General features: G+C 41.9%; 1 protein-coding gene across 9 annotated transcripts in view; it reads left to right on the forward strand.

Moving 5' to 3' along the window:
• The first annotated feature begins 5,286 nt into the window (after positions 1-5,286).
• Positions 5,287-14,609, forward strand: part of Tmem260 (transmembrane protein 260) — a 114,061-nt gene continuing 104,738 nt past the window's right edge. For 2 of the 9 annotated variants that reach the window (XM_030247753.1, XM_006518838.4), the window contains exons 1-4: positions 5,557-5,767; positions 10,307-10,338; positions 11,070-11,221; positions 14,245-14,474. Coding sequence is in view for 3 of the 9 variants with exons in the window: in XM_011245017.3 (XP_011243319.1) it covers positions 5,620-5,767; positions 10,307-10,338; positions 11,070-11,221 (332 nt within the window). In the remaining 6 variants the exon portion in view is untranslated. Of the gene's footprint in view, positions 5,768-10,306; positions 10,339-11,069; positions 11,222-14,244; positions 14,475-14,609 lie in introns of those variants that run through there. The other 7 variants (NR_132324.1, NM_172600.4, NM_001310584.1 and 4 more) reach the window with 6 other exon arrangements.

Consider the following 14,609-nt stretch of genomic DNA (forward strand, 5'->3'; position numbering starts at 1 on the left):
TTGTATTATGTATTCTTTATAAGAGTGCACCTATTCTATGCCCATAGCTGTTTGGGATTGTTCCTGTTTGGCATCTATGAGCAACAATGCTATAAATATTTGGATTTGTCTCCTGTCTTCTCTGGGTAGGAGCCTCACATGTCATGTCTAGATCTTAGGGTCTGCATCTTCATCTCTGTTAGAAAAAAAAAATGTCTGTTTTCTAAAGTGCCTGCACCAGTTCACACTATTTGTGTGCTCACTGACAATTCTAGATAAAAATCACATTATTATCTTTTCAGATTTTTGATACGCATAGCTAAATGCATCTCTCAAAGGGGTATACCGATTTCCTTTATTACTTTACAAATATTAAATATCTCTGTAAAATGGAAAGGTGAAAACTGTTTTAATTTTCAAACTCTTTGAATTTCTGATATTTTTTTCTTAAGGCAGTTGAGAGGGATGTCTGTGTCTCCTGTGTTATTCGATTGTAGAGGTTTACAAAAGAATATTCCACATATCTAATTTTCAGTCTAAAGTTTTTAATACAAAGCATCATTAATGTTAGGGAGATAAAGACATATTTGGTTTCCTATTAGTTGGGGTTGGGTATGAGTAGACTTTGGGTTTTCTTGTTGAATTTCAGTGCACTAATATCTATAAAGTTACTGTTTTGCATTCCATGCCATACATATGTCAGTCAGAGGACAGCATTTGTAAGTCAGTTCTCTCCCTCTCTCTTTGTTGTTTCTTGCTGCTTTTGTGTATTTCAGAACAGATGTTTTCCTGCCTCTGTCTCCATCTCAATGCAGAAGTGCTATGGTTATAGCTCACCTCACCATACCATGGCATCCCACTTTTGCAGTGGGTTTGGGGCTTGAACTCATGCTATCAGGCTTGTGTGACAAACATCTTTACCTGCCGAGCTTTCTCTCTAGCTCCTGTAAAGCCTCCCTTAATGCTTGGAGAGAATGAACACAGGGAAGTGACTTCTTACAGAAAGGAGACATGCACACAGTTTTCTCTGTTCCCCTTGTGGAGGACAAGGAGATGCTCAACATGGTACACAAGATGGACATAACGCTACTTCTATACACGCAGGAAGGATGCAGACTGGATGGCTTTACTCTTGGATGAATGGCACAGTAGTGGGAGCCTAGGGAGGTGTTGTGGTTGTTGATGTTGTTGCTGGTGCTGTTGTTTGGTTTGGTTTTGGCCTTATTTTTCCCTGATTGATTGCTAGAGGGGCTGGCAACTCACAGATCCCAACGGACATAGATAAAAGCAAGCAAACAAGAAGTACGAACCAACAGAAGGCTACTCTGTTTAACTCCATTTAACAAATGAATCAAGAAAGTAAAGAAGAAGAAAAAAAAAGACACATGGTTTTACTGTGACCTAAATCACAGCAAAAGCTGTGACAAGGACTGAGTGGGGTATCAACTTAGACCTTTGTCATCTCCAGGGGCCCCAATATAACCACCAGGATGGTACCAAAGTAGGTAATAAATGATGCTCTTAGTTTCAATGGCATCACTGGAGAACACTTCCTAGACGTCTGTCTCTACACAGCAGTAATGGAGTGTCTCTCTACCTCCCTGACAGATGGAATCAGAGGGGCCTAGAGGGCCAGAATTTTTATTACCATCTCACAAAAAGAGAGCCACTTGCTTCACCCACAATGTGGTGCCAGTAGATGCCACAGGAAAACAGGAGAGGCATTTCCACCCCTCCCAGCTAGACAGGGAGCAAGAGAGACCTAGTGGGAAGAGGGACAGTCAACAGGAATAAGCATCAGAAACTCCCTTGGGTTTTAATAGTTTATTCAAGTGCCAGGAGTGTGGGCGTCCATGGAGGGCAGTGAGAAAGCTTCCTGGAGCTGGACTTAGAGGCAGTTGAGAACTGCCTGGTGTGGGCACTGGACATCCACCTCAGGTCCTCTATGGCAGTGGTGAGTGCTCCTGACTGCTGAGGCACCTCTCCAGAATCCCCAGCCCTAAGCATTTTGAATAAAGGATAGTTGCTTTGAAGTGATTTTCCCACCAACCTGATGTTGTTTCTAACTCATGTTCCATGGTCTCTATGATGGCTATTGGATATGACAACTTGGCTTTCCCAACATTCCCTATCATTTCAGTTGAACAGCAAGTTTTTAACTCAAACCCAAGTCTAGCCTGCATTTCGTGACGTCCTTGCCTGTGTGTTCTACACCTGTTTAGTCAACTCCCAGAGTCTCATTGGATAATGACTTGAAAAAAAAAAACAAAAAACCTCACAGTATGTATGTCCTCTGATTTGCACACTTCTCTGTTTTGTAGTTTTTATTGTCGTACCTTCAAGGACAGTGAGATGTTGTAGAACATGAACAATAATATTCCTTCTGTATCTTATAGTCTACCCCAGAATCAAGCTCATCTGTCGTGTGCAAGCCAAAGTGTTCTCTAGTCCTCTTCTCTCTCTAACTTCAACCCTCTTCTGTTTCCCTTGGCTCCATCCCTAATATACTCATCTTTTTCAGATACTCCTTTAAACTACAAGAGAAAACAAAATGAACCTTGTCTGGCACACTTCTTTACACTTCTTACAAATACATTCTATTGTCAATCAGCTATTTCTTAACTCACTGGCACCTGGTTTTCATATCTACCACTACTGAAACTGAACTTTTTTTTTTTTTAAAGATTTATTTATTTATCATATGTAAGTACACTGTAGCTGTCTTCAGACACTCCAGAAGAGGGCGTCAGATCTTGTTACAGATGGTTGTGAGCCACCATGTGGTTGCTGGGATTTGAACTTCAGACCTTCGGAAGAGCAGTCGGGTGCTCTTACCCACTGAGCCATCACACCAGCCCGAAACTGAACTTTTAACCATCCAAGGTTCAAAACTGCACAGGTCATCAAATCTAATTATGAAGGGCATGGTGTAGTTAGCTCCCAGCGTGTATTCTCCACTTACTCATTGTAGGAGAACCTTGAATGTGGTGGTTTGAATGAGAATGGTCTACATAATTCAAATTTTTGAATGCTTGATTCCCTATTGGTGAATTGCTTGAAGTATTAGGAGGTGTGTCCTTGGTGGAGGAGGTGTGTCCTTTCTGGGGGAGGTGTGTCCTTGCTGGAGGGGGTGTGTCCTTGCTAGGGGAGGTGTGTCCTTGCTGGAGGAGGTGTGTCCTTGCTGGGGGAGGTGTGTCCTTGCTGGGGGAGGTGTGTCCTTGATGGGGGAGGTGTTCCACTGGGAATGGGCTCTGTGTGAGGTTTCAAAAGCCCATATCAGGTCCAGCGGCTCACTCTCTCTGCCTGCCTGTGGATAAGAATGCAAAACTCTCAGCCACTTCTCCAGTGCCTGCTTGCGTGCAACCATGCTCCCCAACACGATAATAAATGACAAACTCTTTGAAACCACTAGCAAGCTCCTAAATAAATGCCTTTTTTTGTAAGAGTTGCCTTGGTCACAGTGTGTCTTCCTGGCAATGCAATAGTGACTTAGACCCTGAGTCTGGGAAGGGGAGTCAGTGGGCAAGCTGCTTGCTAGGTGTCTTAGTCAGGGTTTCTATTCCTGCACAAACATCATGACCAAGAAGCAAGTTGGGGAGGAAAGGGTTTATTCAGCTTACATTTCCATACTGCTGTTTATCACCAAGGAAGTCAGGACTGGAACTCAAGCAGGTCAGAAAGCTGGAGCTGATGCAGAGGCCATGGAGGGATGTTCCTTACTGGCTTGCTTCCCCTGGCTTGCTCAGCCTGCTCTCTTGTAGAATCCAAGACTACCAGCCCAGAGATGGTCCCACCCACAAGGGGCCTTTCCCCCTTGATCACTAATTGAGAAAATGCCTTACAGTTGGATCTCATGGAGGCATTTCCTCAACTGAAGCTCCTTTTTCTGTGATAACTCCAGCTGTGTCAAGTTGACACAAAACTAGCCAGTACACTAGGCAAAAGTGAGGTACTGTGTTTGGATCTCCAGAACTCGTAGAAAATCAAGTCATGCTGTTGGCACCTGTAACTCCAGAACTGGCTGGGAGACAGTTGGATTCTATGGGCTCCAGCTAATCAATTTATCAAAAAACAAACAAACAAACAAACAAACAAAACAAAGAACCCAAATGAAACAAAACCAAGTCAAAAACAAAAAACAAAAACACCACCACCACTAACAACAACAACAACAAAAAAACCCAAGGTGGGCAGCTATAGTTGAAGACATCCAAAATTGACCTCTGGTCTCTACATGTACAGACTTGGACAACTCCCCTCCCCACCACACACACACATTGTCACATATGAACACACATACATACAAGATAATCCTGGACAAGCTGTCTAGTTGAAAGGTGTATTTCTCATGATCTCTTGCTACCAAGAAAAGCATTTTCCTCAATGGACGTCAATGGAGAACTTGCTACCATGTCTCCCAGCCATGAAAATCTCTCCCAAATAAACTGCTTCTTCTATAAGTTTCACTGGTCATAGTGTTTTCTCATGCAATAAGGAAAGTACACTGCCCAACCCCTGTGTCCCAGGAGCTCAGATGATAAAGCATTTTATAAACACCAGGAAAAGACTAAGATAGGTGGGCACAATTACTGCCTATCAACTTCACAGCCTGGACACAGTGTTCCTGTCAGACTGCAAATAGCACATTTGTGAATGTTGCCCATTTCCCGTGTATTCTGACACAGATTCTAAGGAGGTTGCCCGCTCCCTTCCCAGACTGAATAATTGCTAAAATAATGCAAACTGCAAGCTTAAAATGTTTACTAGCCTAGCCTGCATGAGGCCCTAGATTCAATTCTCAGCAGTGTGCTGTGTATTGTCTAGTAGCTCCCATCTCTTTCTACATTCCATTTGCATTATTTATGTGGGCTCTTGATTTCATTTTCCACTTTTAGAGCAAAAAAAACAAAAAAACAAAAATCATTCTTCTTCATTTAAGTAGGAGACACTCTTATCATGAAGAGTTAATTTTGTTAACTCAAGTATTTCAACTCACCTACTGAGTTCTCATGTTAAAAAAAGGCTAATTAGCACATTTTAATATCTTAAAATTAGTGAATTAATAATTAGCATATGGATTTACATTAATTTTAATGAGGCAAGGCTCTATAAATACATAGCCGCGATCAATGAGTCCACTGAAAAATATAATAGCAATTAATGTATTTGTGGCTTACTACATGGTTGGAACCCTTCCTTGTTGGGTTTCTAGGGGGCTCTCTTATGCAGTTCCACCCCACGCCACAGGGGGCAGAGCAGCGCTTTCTGGCTCACCGTTATCCACGCCACTTCCGTCTCTTTTGGAACGGACCAAGTCAGTGCGGAAAGGGGGAGAGAGACTGCATAGTGCGAGTAGGCCTGGCCCATGATTGATGTCGTTGGGAATTATGCTCCCTTGTGATTCGTTACTTCAAAGCACACTGACGCAGACACAGTACCACGCGCAGTGACCCCCAGAAGACTCCTAAGCCGTGCCGGAGTGCGCCCGCCATCTCCTCCTCCCCGACCTGGCGGGCGAAGGTATGGTGCGCTCGGCCCTGCTAGACCGGAAGCCGGCGCGGGCTGTGCGCGCCTCTCGGCCAGGGAAGGTCCGCACCGCTGCGAGGGGTCACGGTCCGCGAGCTGCGCGCGTCCGGGCCCATGGGTCTCCATGGCGACGGCGGGAGCCCGGCAGCCGGAGCGGGGCCGTGGCGCTCCGGGGCCCTCCGCGGCAGCGTGGCCGTGTTCGCCTCCGTGGCTGCCGTGTTCACCCTCACGCTGCCCCGCTCGCTGCCTGGGGGAGACTCGGGTAAAGTACTCGCAGGCCGCCCTCCTCCCCGCCCCCCTGCCTCCGGGTGCCGCCGCCTCGGTGTCCCGGCCCCGCGTCCCCTCGCTGGAGCTCCGTGCACGGTTCTGAATTCCAGAACCAGTTCTCTTTCCGGTTCTGGATCTTGGTCTCTGTGTTCTCGAGCTGCTCAGCCGATGAAATTTAACCACTGTCCACTTTGCCCGGATCGTTGTTACCTGTATCACCTGTCGTGCCCTTACAGTGTCACAGACAAAAAAAGATTGACAGTAGTTAACAAATAGCATGGAGCGTTCTACTGTGTTTAGAGACGACACAACGGGTTATTAAATAAACTACATTTTAAGTAGTGGTGAGTTACGGAGGCACTAAGGGAGAATGTGGTTGGAGTGGTAATGAGTAGATTCCTCAGAAGGTCAGGAAAGGCTACCTTGGAGGTGTATTAGTTAGAACCTGAATATTAAGGAACCAGCCATGCAGAAAATTTAGAGGGGAACTCATAAAAGGGAATGCAACTGAAAGCACCCCTCTTCCTGTGAAAATGAAAGACAGGTTTCACACAGATTAAGCTAGGGCATACTTTTCACATATCTGAGTCTAGAAACAAGTCCCTGGTTTGGTTTGGTTTTTACAGCCAGATAAAGTGATCAATAATTTCTCATAATAATCAGCCGTGTTTTCAGAATGGTTCTGTAATGGAACAGTCAAACCGTTTCCTGAAGAGCCCATGAGCTGTTTATAATTTCACTACCTGACAAGTTCACCCGGATTTGGTGGCTGCAGGGGGGAGCATTTATCATCTGTCTGTGGATCAGTATCTCTAGGTGCAGTTTAGCCGGATTCACTAACACAAGACAAGGTGGGGGCCAGGGTTGCAACTTCTCAGGACCCTGTTTAGGGAGTATCTACTTCCAAACTTAAGTCTAGCCCTATATCCCATGTGGCTCTCTTCATAAAATAGCTGATTCCTGTCAAAAGCAAGAGAGCATTCTGTCACCTCTGTCATTTTTGAGACCTAATCCTGGAAGTGATATGCCACTGCCCTGTTTTATTGGAGAGAGTCGGTAAATCTAGACCAGTTCAAAGGGGAGAGGATTACACGGCAAGAAAGCCCTGAGATGGGGATTACCAGGACTGTCTTCAAGATTGCCTGCCACGGAGAGAAGCCTCCATCTCCATTTTCAGGTCATCTCTTCCCGGTTCCACTGAACACTTAGTGGGGGTGGTGTTTCATTAGCATAGCTGGGAATGGAGTTACCAATTTCCTAAGATTAATGTTAAAAAATGAAGGAGTTTTAGGGTAGCAAGGGATTTGATAAAGGAGAGTTTAGAGGTTACATAGCTCTGTACCCATTAAAAAGTATCAAACAATTTATTTGAGCCACAAATACAGGATAAGAAGAATAACATTGCATTTACTGTACAGCACTCATTGTTCCAAGTGCCTTTTATGGAGTTTTACCCTCCCAGCTGTCCTAGAAGGTAGGTAATATATCTTTGTAGATGAGAAAAGGCTAACCTACATGCAAAGTCACAGTGAGTGAGGGTCTTCTGAGAAGGACTTACAGATTGATGCTGGAACAGTCTTCTTAATGCGTATGCGAAAGAGTTTGGTGGCATTGTTAAATTATCCATCCATCACACATAGTGAAAATAAATTTGAAGTTGTTGCCTTTTTAAATTCTGTATTTCATGTGTTACCAAAAGAATAAAGTTGTGTGTTATCTGATTTACCAGACTTCTGATATGTTCTGCTTTGTTTACTGTATGCTAAGTAGCGCTTGCTTCTGATATTTCATGGTCATTTTCAGGAACCATCAGTGAGTTCTTTGCAACTATGTGCCAGTGTGGACATTTTGTTTAAGGTTACTTTCGACCATATTGTTTCTGTGATGTACTTGAATACTTATGAATATATATTCTGTCAATAAACAGAATACATCTCAAAACCAAATAAAATATGCATTTTTTTCTGATAAGTGTTAAGTTTTCCTCTATAGATATATATCACATTGTGGGGCACTGCCAAAATTATTTTTTGCACTAGTAGACATTCATATTCATGAACAATTCTCATGATCCTTGAAAGAACTAACTTACAGATGGGTTTATATGTATTAAGTATAGTTATTCTAATGGATGATATATGGCCATATTAAACATATGCACACTTGAAGCATCTACAGACAGCTCTGGGCTTGCTTCTAATTTGCATTTGGGACAACAAAGTTGTGTGTCTTCAAACCCGAATATACCTCAGAACTGCCCCACAGGTTTGAGTGGTAATGTTAGAAGATCTTCAGGAAGTTCTGTTCTGATACTCGCAGCCCTTTAACTTAACTGAGGAAAGCCCACCAAACTCAGGAGGCCATGAGTTTATGTTAGTATTTCTGTTACCTTCTTTTTTTTTCATATTCACTTTAAGAACTTTCCCTTTGCTCTTGACCAGGAAGACACAGATTTGGAACAGTAGCATATTTTTGTTTAGATTGAACATTGCCAAGAATTGATGGACTTTGCAGAAAGTACAGGTGTGTGTGTGTGTGTGTGTGTGTGTGTGTGTGTGTGTGTGTGTGTGTGTGTGTAAAAGCAGTTAGGGAAGGGTGTCAAAATTAAAGTGTAGTTTGAATACATTCTGAATGGAAGAGAATGGAGACCTTGAACTTATGATATGCTTGGTCTCTCAGATAAGAGCAAAAACTTGAGCAAAGTCATGGAGTAAAATTGTAGGATCGCTGCCTCTCAGTAATTATGCAAGGAACAGTTTTGAGCATTTTTAGACTATAAGCAATTCCTCTGAAAGATGTTCAGGACACAAAAAGTTCTCCAGTTTCTGAGGTGCCAATGTCAGTAATTGGTTTACATAAGCAGCATGTGTCTGATTGACCTTAGGGGGTTTGTAAGTGGTAATGATGGCCATGTGGTATGCCATCACCACCCTCCAATCGCAGAGCATTTGTGTTTGATTCTTTGTGGGTGCTCAAAGAGACTGCTGGTGTTTTCTTGGTGGGATCCTGAAATGGATATAATGATGTTTTTAAACTTAGTGAGAGAGAAATGAAAACAGCCAGCTGGAATATAATCCCATATAGGAAAGTGCTAAATAGTTGAACAGGTTCTGTGGAAGAGAAGATAATAATGCCGGGGCTGGAGCTGTGTGAGGAAAGGTGTTACTCAGAAGTGGTAGATGAATTGGACCTTGAAAGATTTAGGGAAGAAAATTACAAAATATTTCAGGGTGAGAAGATGAGAGATGGTGTATGTGTATGTGTGTGTGCGTGCGTGCGTGCGTGCGTGCGTGCATGCGTGTGTGTGTGTTTGTGTGTGTGTGTGTGTGTGTGTGTGTGTGAATAAAGGACCATCCTAGTGGAATACTGGTATCCAGGAAGCATAGGTTGTATAGAAACAAGGCTGCCAAAGGGACCTTGAAGCCATTAGGCCTGACCTGAGAAGCCCTTACTCTTGCTAAGATATCTGAGCAGCAGCCGTTGAAAGTATAGACTAGGGCTAGGATTCAGCTTCTTGGATTTGTATACATTGGAGGAAGGATGCTGTAGTTAAGAATAGTTTTGGAACAAAAGATATGTTACAGTAGATAAGCCCAGGCCAGGTAAGGTGGAGGTCTACTTGTGTAACTAGGACAGTAGAAATTAAAGGCAGAATATTGATATCTGTCAAGAAATAGAAAATGAACGCAAGTGCTTTTCCTATAAGCAGTAGTACCACAACTCACTATTATGGACTAACGTTTCACTGTGCTGCTGTGTAGAGGGGTGTCAAAAGGAGTGTTCTACTGAATTCCAGGAGCAGAGACACTGGCTTGCTTACTGTGCTGTGAGCTTGGAAAGGACCATTAGCACTGAGGAGCCCCATACAAAGAAAGGGTGGGATGGCTTGCTAGTTTAAAGCAATATATTCTGGGAGAGCTTTCCAAAAACAATACAGATTGTTTAAAGATAACTAACTTAATGTAAACAGTTATCCAAGTGCCAGCATTGGGTAACAGGACACTTCTGACAGTGTCTAAAACTCAAACCTCTTCACATGTTTTATGTCAGACAGCTGAATGTTGTTGTTGTTGTAGGAGGGGCAGTCTCACCAGGTTGAGCACGCTGGCCTTGGATTTATGGTAATCCTCCTGCCTCTGCCTCCAAAGTACTAAGATAACAGAGCACACATAGCTTTATGATTGCATCTTTATAAGTTCTTTGAGAGACAGAGTGTCATATTCATGCTCTGTAAACGTGTTTGTATATTTGCAAGTAAGTACAACTTTCAGGAAAGAAAATGTTTTGTTTTGTTTTTAATATGAGAACTCACCTGGATTGCTCCTGACCGGTTATTTAAAACTATGGAAGATGGTTAGTAAGACCTATGGGGGAAGCCCTGTTGGAGCATTCCATGCTGTTAAATCCCTCCAGATTTACAGTTTTATCCAGTCAAATTAATGCAAAACCCTAACGCAAGCACCCGGATTTTGAAAACTTTGGAGGAGTGTCATTCTGTAATAGTAATTATTGGTTTTACATTATTTTTTCGCAGGGGAACTGATCACAGCCGCACATGAGCTTGGAGTGAGTATTAGTTTTATTGTTTAATCAATGCTCTCATTAACAGTTTTAGGAATTAAGAAAGTTTAATTAAGCGTGGAATAAAGTAGATTAATTTATTTTCAAGCCCTACTTTTTAGTAACTTATAAGTACAGTACGTGACAATTTACTTTAAGTTTTAAATCCAATTAGCTGAAATTATAAAGCAAAGCCTTTACTATATATACAGTAGCTGGCTTATTATCACCCCAAATTTTATATAAGCTGTGGAAAATAAATCGGGTTAACCATTTTAATAAGTTTATTATTTAATAAACTTTATTATAGTGTGTGATCCCTTTAGTCAAGACCTTATGACTGTCAGCGTGGTGGTAATCCCGGAGCAGTGTGGTCTTTAAACTCTACCAAGATGATATTTCAGGACCCGCCTGCTTAGTCACCTTTTAAATGACCTGAATATACTGTGAACCTGGAGCACAAACTGCTTAAGGTCTGACAGTGGAATATGTCATCCTTTCTTTAGATAAGGTACCATAGGATATACAGGCCAGGTCCCTTTAAAAAAGAAAAGAAAAAAAAAAAAAAACCTTATTAACAGAGATTACAGTAGGGAGCCACTGCCACTATTGAGACATTTAGGCATCCCCACATAGTCTTCTTGCTTGCCCGGAAAAAAAGGGCTGCTTTTCAGTTAAAGCCAGTGTGTCACATCTTTTTTGATGAGAGCATCTAACTGTTGCTTATTTTTCCATAGGTCGCCCATCCCCCGGGCTATCCGTTGTTCACACTGTTGGCTAGCCTGACAATCACCCTCTTTCCATTTGGCTCCGTCGCCTACCGCGTCAATCTCCTCTGTGGCTTATTCGGGGCGGTAGCCGCCTCGCTCCTCTTCTACACCGTTTTCAGGTAAAGTGGCTGATTAGTTAACTTTGAGAAATTAAGCGTTGCGGGTTCCACATGGCCAGCTTCAGACAGTAGTAAAATCTGTGGCTGCTTAGGTGGCGTCCCTCGGTCACGTGATTTCGCCTCCTTACCCCTCAGATGTACGGGGTTGGCTCTGCTTTGTACAGTGGGGTGAGCGTGTCACCTGTTCATTGTCACACTTCTCTGGTTAGGCAGAACTAATGAGGTTTGTCATTTTACACAGATGAGGGTGGGCTGACTCAGCAACACCAAGCTTGTCTTAGAAGTGGTCAGTTCACCTAATTACTCACCATGCAGCTGACCGGCAGCTGCCTCTCAGGCTGGGCCTGATACCCAATTATATGATAAATATGAACGTAACTGCATGCTTTGGAAATGAGGCTGTTAACCAAGAAAATCACATTTGGGGTATGGTTTTAGTGAGGTTTCGCATTGACCCACTGTAGCCCTCGGGGAGGGATCCTGCTGACTTCTTCGATGGAGCCGATCATAGTTGGAAGCCACTATGCTTTTAACAGATTGGTTACTGCTTTAGAATATTGGTGAACTCATTTGCCTTCTCTGTTTGTGTCTCCATTCTTAACTTAGCCTAAACACGTTTCCTAAGAGGATGATACAGAAAAATTACAAATTGTATTTTGTGGAAAATGGTGGTGGTGGGGGGGGAATCCTGCTTCCAAAAGCTTTCGTAAGCTTTCTTAAATACATTACTACTACTACTACTACTACTACTACTACTACTAATAATAATAATAATAATAATAATAATAATAATAATAATCTAAATGTAGTATAGCTTGAGTAGAACCCAGTTTCACTGATAATTTTGGCAGCTAGGATTTTTAAATTTTTTAAAATTTTTTGAATTTTTTATTGAAGTGAATCATTATGTACTAACATAGAAAGGGTTCAGATCAACTCTTACAGTTTTGGTAATTTACTACATGTTATTCGTACCCTCGACCTGTCTGCATTTAATCTTACATTTTCACTGATAGTCCTTTAGCAAGCAGTGTGTGAAATAAGGGTTCTGCCTGGGTTGTTTAGTGCTATGAATATTTTTTTCTAAAAACTTGGAATAAGTTTGATTAAAACTATTTTTTTCTGAGTCTTCTATGACTAAGTACCTACGAGTGTGTTCATTGAGAGGAATATTGATGTTTTTTTTTCTTTTAAATATTTGAGTTGTAATTTGAAATTTAACCTATTCAATGTTGAAGACATTGAGTTACTAATTTTCACAAGGAACTTTTAAGATACACTTCAATACTATGAATTTTTGTGCGTGTGTGTGTGTGTGTGTGTGCGCGCGCGTGCGCGCGCATGCATGCTCTGAGGCAAGTAAGGCAGTTGGTGCTCTAAAACTTCATATTTTCTCACATATGATTGATGCCATTCCACAGGAAGCCACTATTTTTAAAAAATCATATATAAAAACCTCTTAATCCAAATAGCTTTGGACAATAATTTCCCTTTACTTGCCCAGGTTAAAAATAGCTTTTCCTGCTTCCTGTGCTTGAGCATCTGAGTGGAGGATGAGCAGCTCGCCATGTGACTCTAACTCTGTGGTTTCATACACAGCATCGTCCACGAATCCTTCCACTTGCTGACATTTTAAATCAGGAGTCTGATACTACGCAGCTGGCTCTCTAAGCAGCTCCACAAACATAGGACTTGAGAAAAGTTGGTGTCTCCCTGAAAAAGAATCTAACAGCATCATTGCTCGAATACACTTTAATAGGAAAATACTTCATTATTTGGAATACAAATAACTGACAAGGTACAAGTCCTTTGGGAACAACCCAGTTCAAGTGGCAAATCTGTTTTGTCAAACAATAGACACCCTTCAGAAAGGAGAAGCCATCTCTATGGTAATAGGACTAACAGTAGCCTATTGATTGAGTGGAAGAAGACATCATACAATGTCAGCTGGCTTGTTACAATTTCATTTGTTGTATGACCTGAACTTAACCTCAGAAGCCTTTCTTCTGCGAGCATAAACCTGGCAGCAGGAGAGGTTCTGTGCAGCCACGACAGTCCTGACACACAGTACATATGTCCTTTACAGGCTCCCTCCTCCCCAGAAGCTGTTAGGGGACATTTCACTACTTTACTCATTTACAGACAGAATCCTCTTTCCGTTTCCTTGGTGAATATTGAAGGGTTTTGATCCAGGAAGCAGTTTGCCTCTTTCTTCCCCCCAGTACTTAGGAGAGAATTTCTCTACGTGTGAGTTTGTGCTGACTGGTGTGCAGTAAATTAATTCTTTTAACAGGTTTAGGTTTTTTTTTTTTTTCAGGTAATTGTTCACGTAGCATTCACTATATTTAGCTCTTGGGGTGGACAGAAAGACCTTCTGTACCTTTTAAACAAAGAGTGTGTTTCAAAAGCAAATTTCTGTTTAAATGTGTTGATGTAAAAGGCTCCATTTTTTTTTTCAGTAAACATGGCTTAGCTTGAAAGAACAATTTATTCGTTGTTTCCAATTACTATGTAATCTTTGCTTTTTTTGCATCCTTCTTTTGCCTTTAAAAGCCCTAAGATATCATTAACACTTCACTTTTTGTCAGTCTTGCTAACGGCTGGCAGGACCTCATTTGTACTGATTTGCTCTGATGTTGAAGCACATGAGTAAAATAGCACACTAAAGTAGTGCATGGGATTAGAAATGGTAACAGTGTGGCAACTCTGTGAGCAGCGTGCCCTTTGGGGCATGCTAAAGTGGGCATTTTGTTAGAGGGACTTAATCTTTCATTTTAATGAACTAATACGCAGTTCATCCTTATATCTTTATATTAACACTATGTAATTAAGTTAGTGTTTTAAAAGAACAGGGATTTTTCTTTTAAGCCCACCGAGGTAAATCATTTTTAAATGTGGTGGAATGTAATTTAAAGTATCCTATTTGTAATTCATAGATGCTATATGTGACTTTTTTAAAGTTATAATAATTTAATCACAAATATGAATGCCACCTAACTTTACTTACTATTTGAATTTCAAAGTTATTTGCCAGGAAACATCAAACTAATGCTATGTAGTGAACCAGGAAGAGGGCTAAGGCCATCATCGTCCAGCGTCTATGACAAATACATTTCCTATATGCTGCTCTCTATCGTTTAAAGAGAAGGAAGCACACAGACAGTGGTGTGCAAACATGCTGTACCTCCGGAAGCTTTAGCTGTTTATAGTCTCCTGTCAGAGAACTTCTGTCATTTGTGTGGGGAGGTAAAAGGTAAGAAACAGATTCTCAGTAGCCTTGTAAGTCAGCCAATGAAGATGATAGCGATGGTGGTGGTGGTGATGATGATGGTGGTGGTGGTTTCCAACTGTTAGTAGCCAGATGGAACTGCAGACAAATGCCTGCCCT

Source organism: Mus musculus, chromosome 14 (genome assembly GCF_000001635.26).
Source record: "Mus musculus strain C57BL/6J chromosome 14, GRCm38.p6 C57BL/6J".
Classification (NCBI taxonomy): domain Eukaryota; kingdom Metazoa; phylum Chordata; class Mammalia; order Rodentia; family Muridae; genus Mus; species Mus musculus.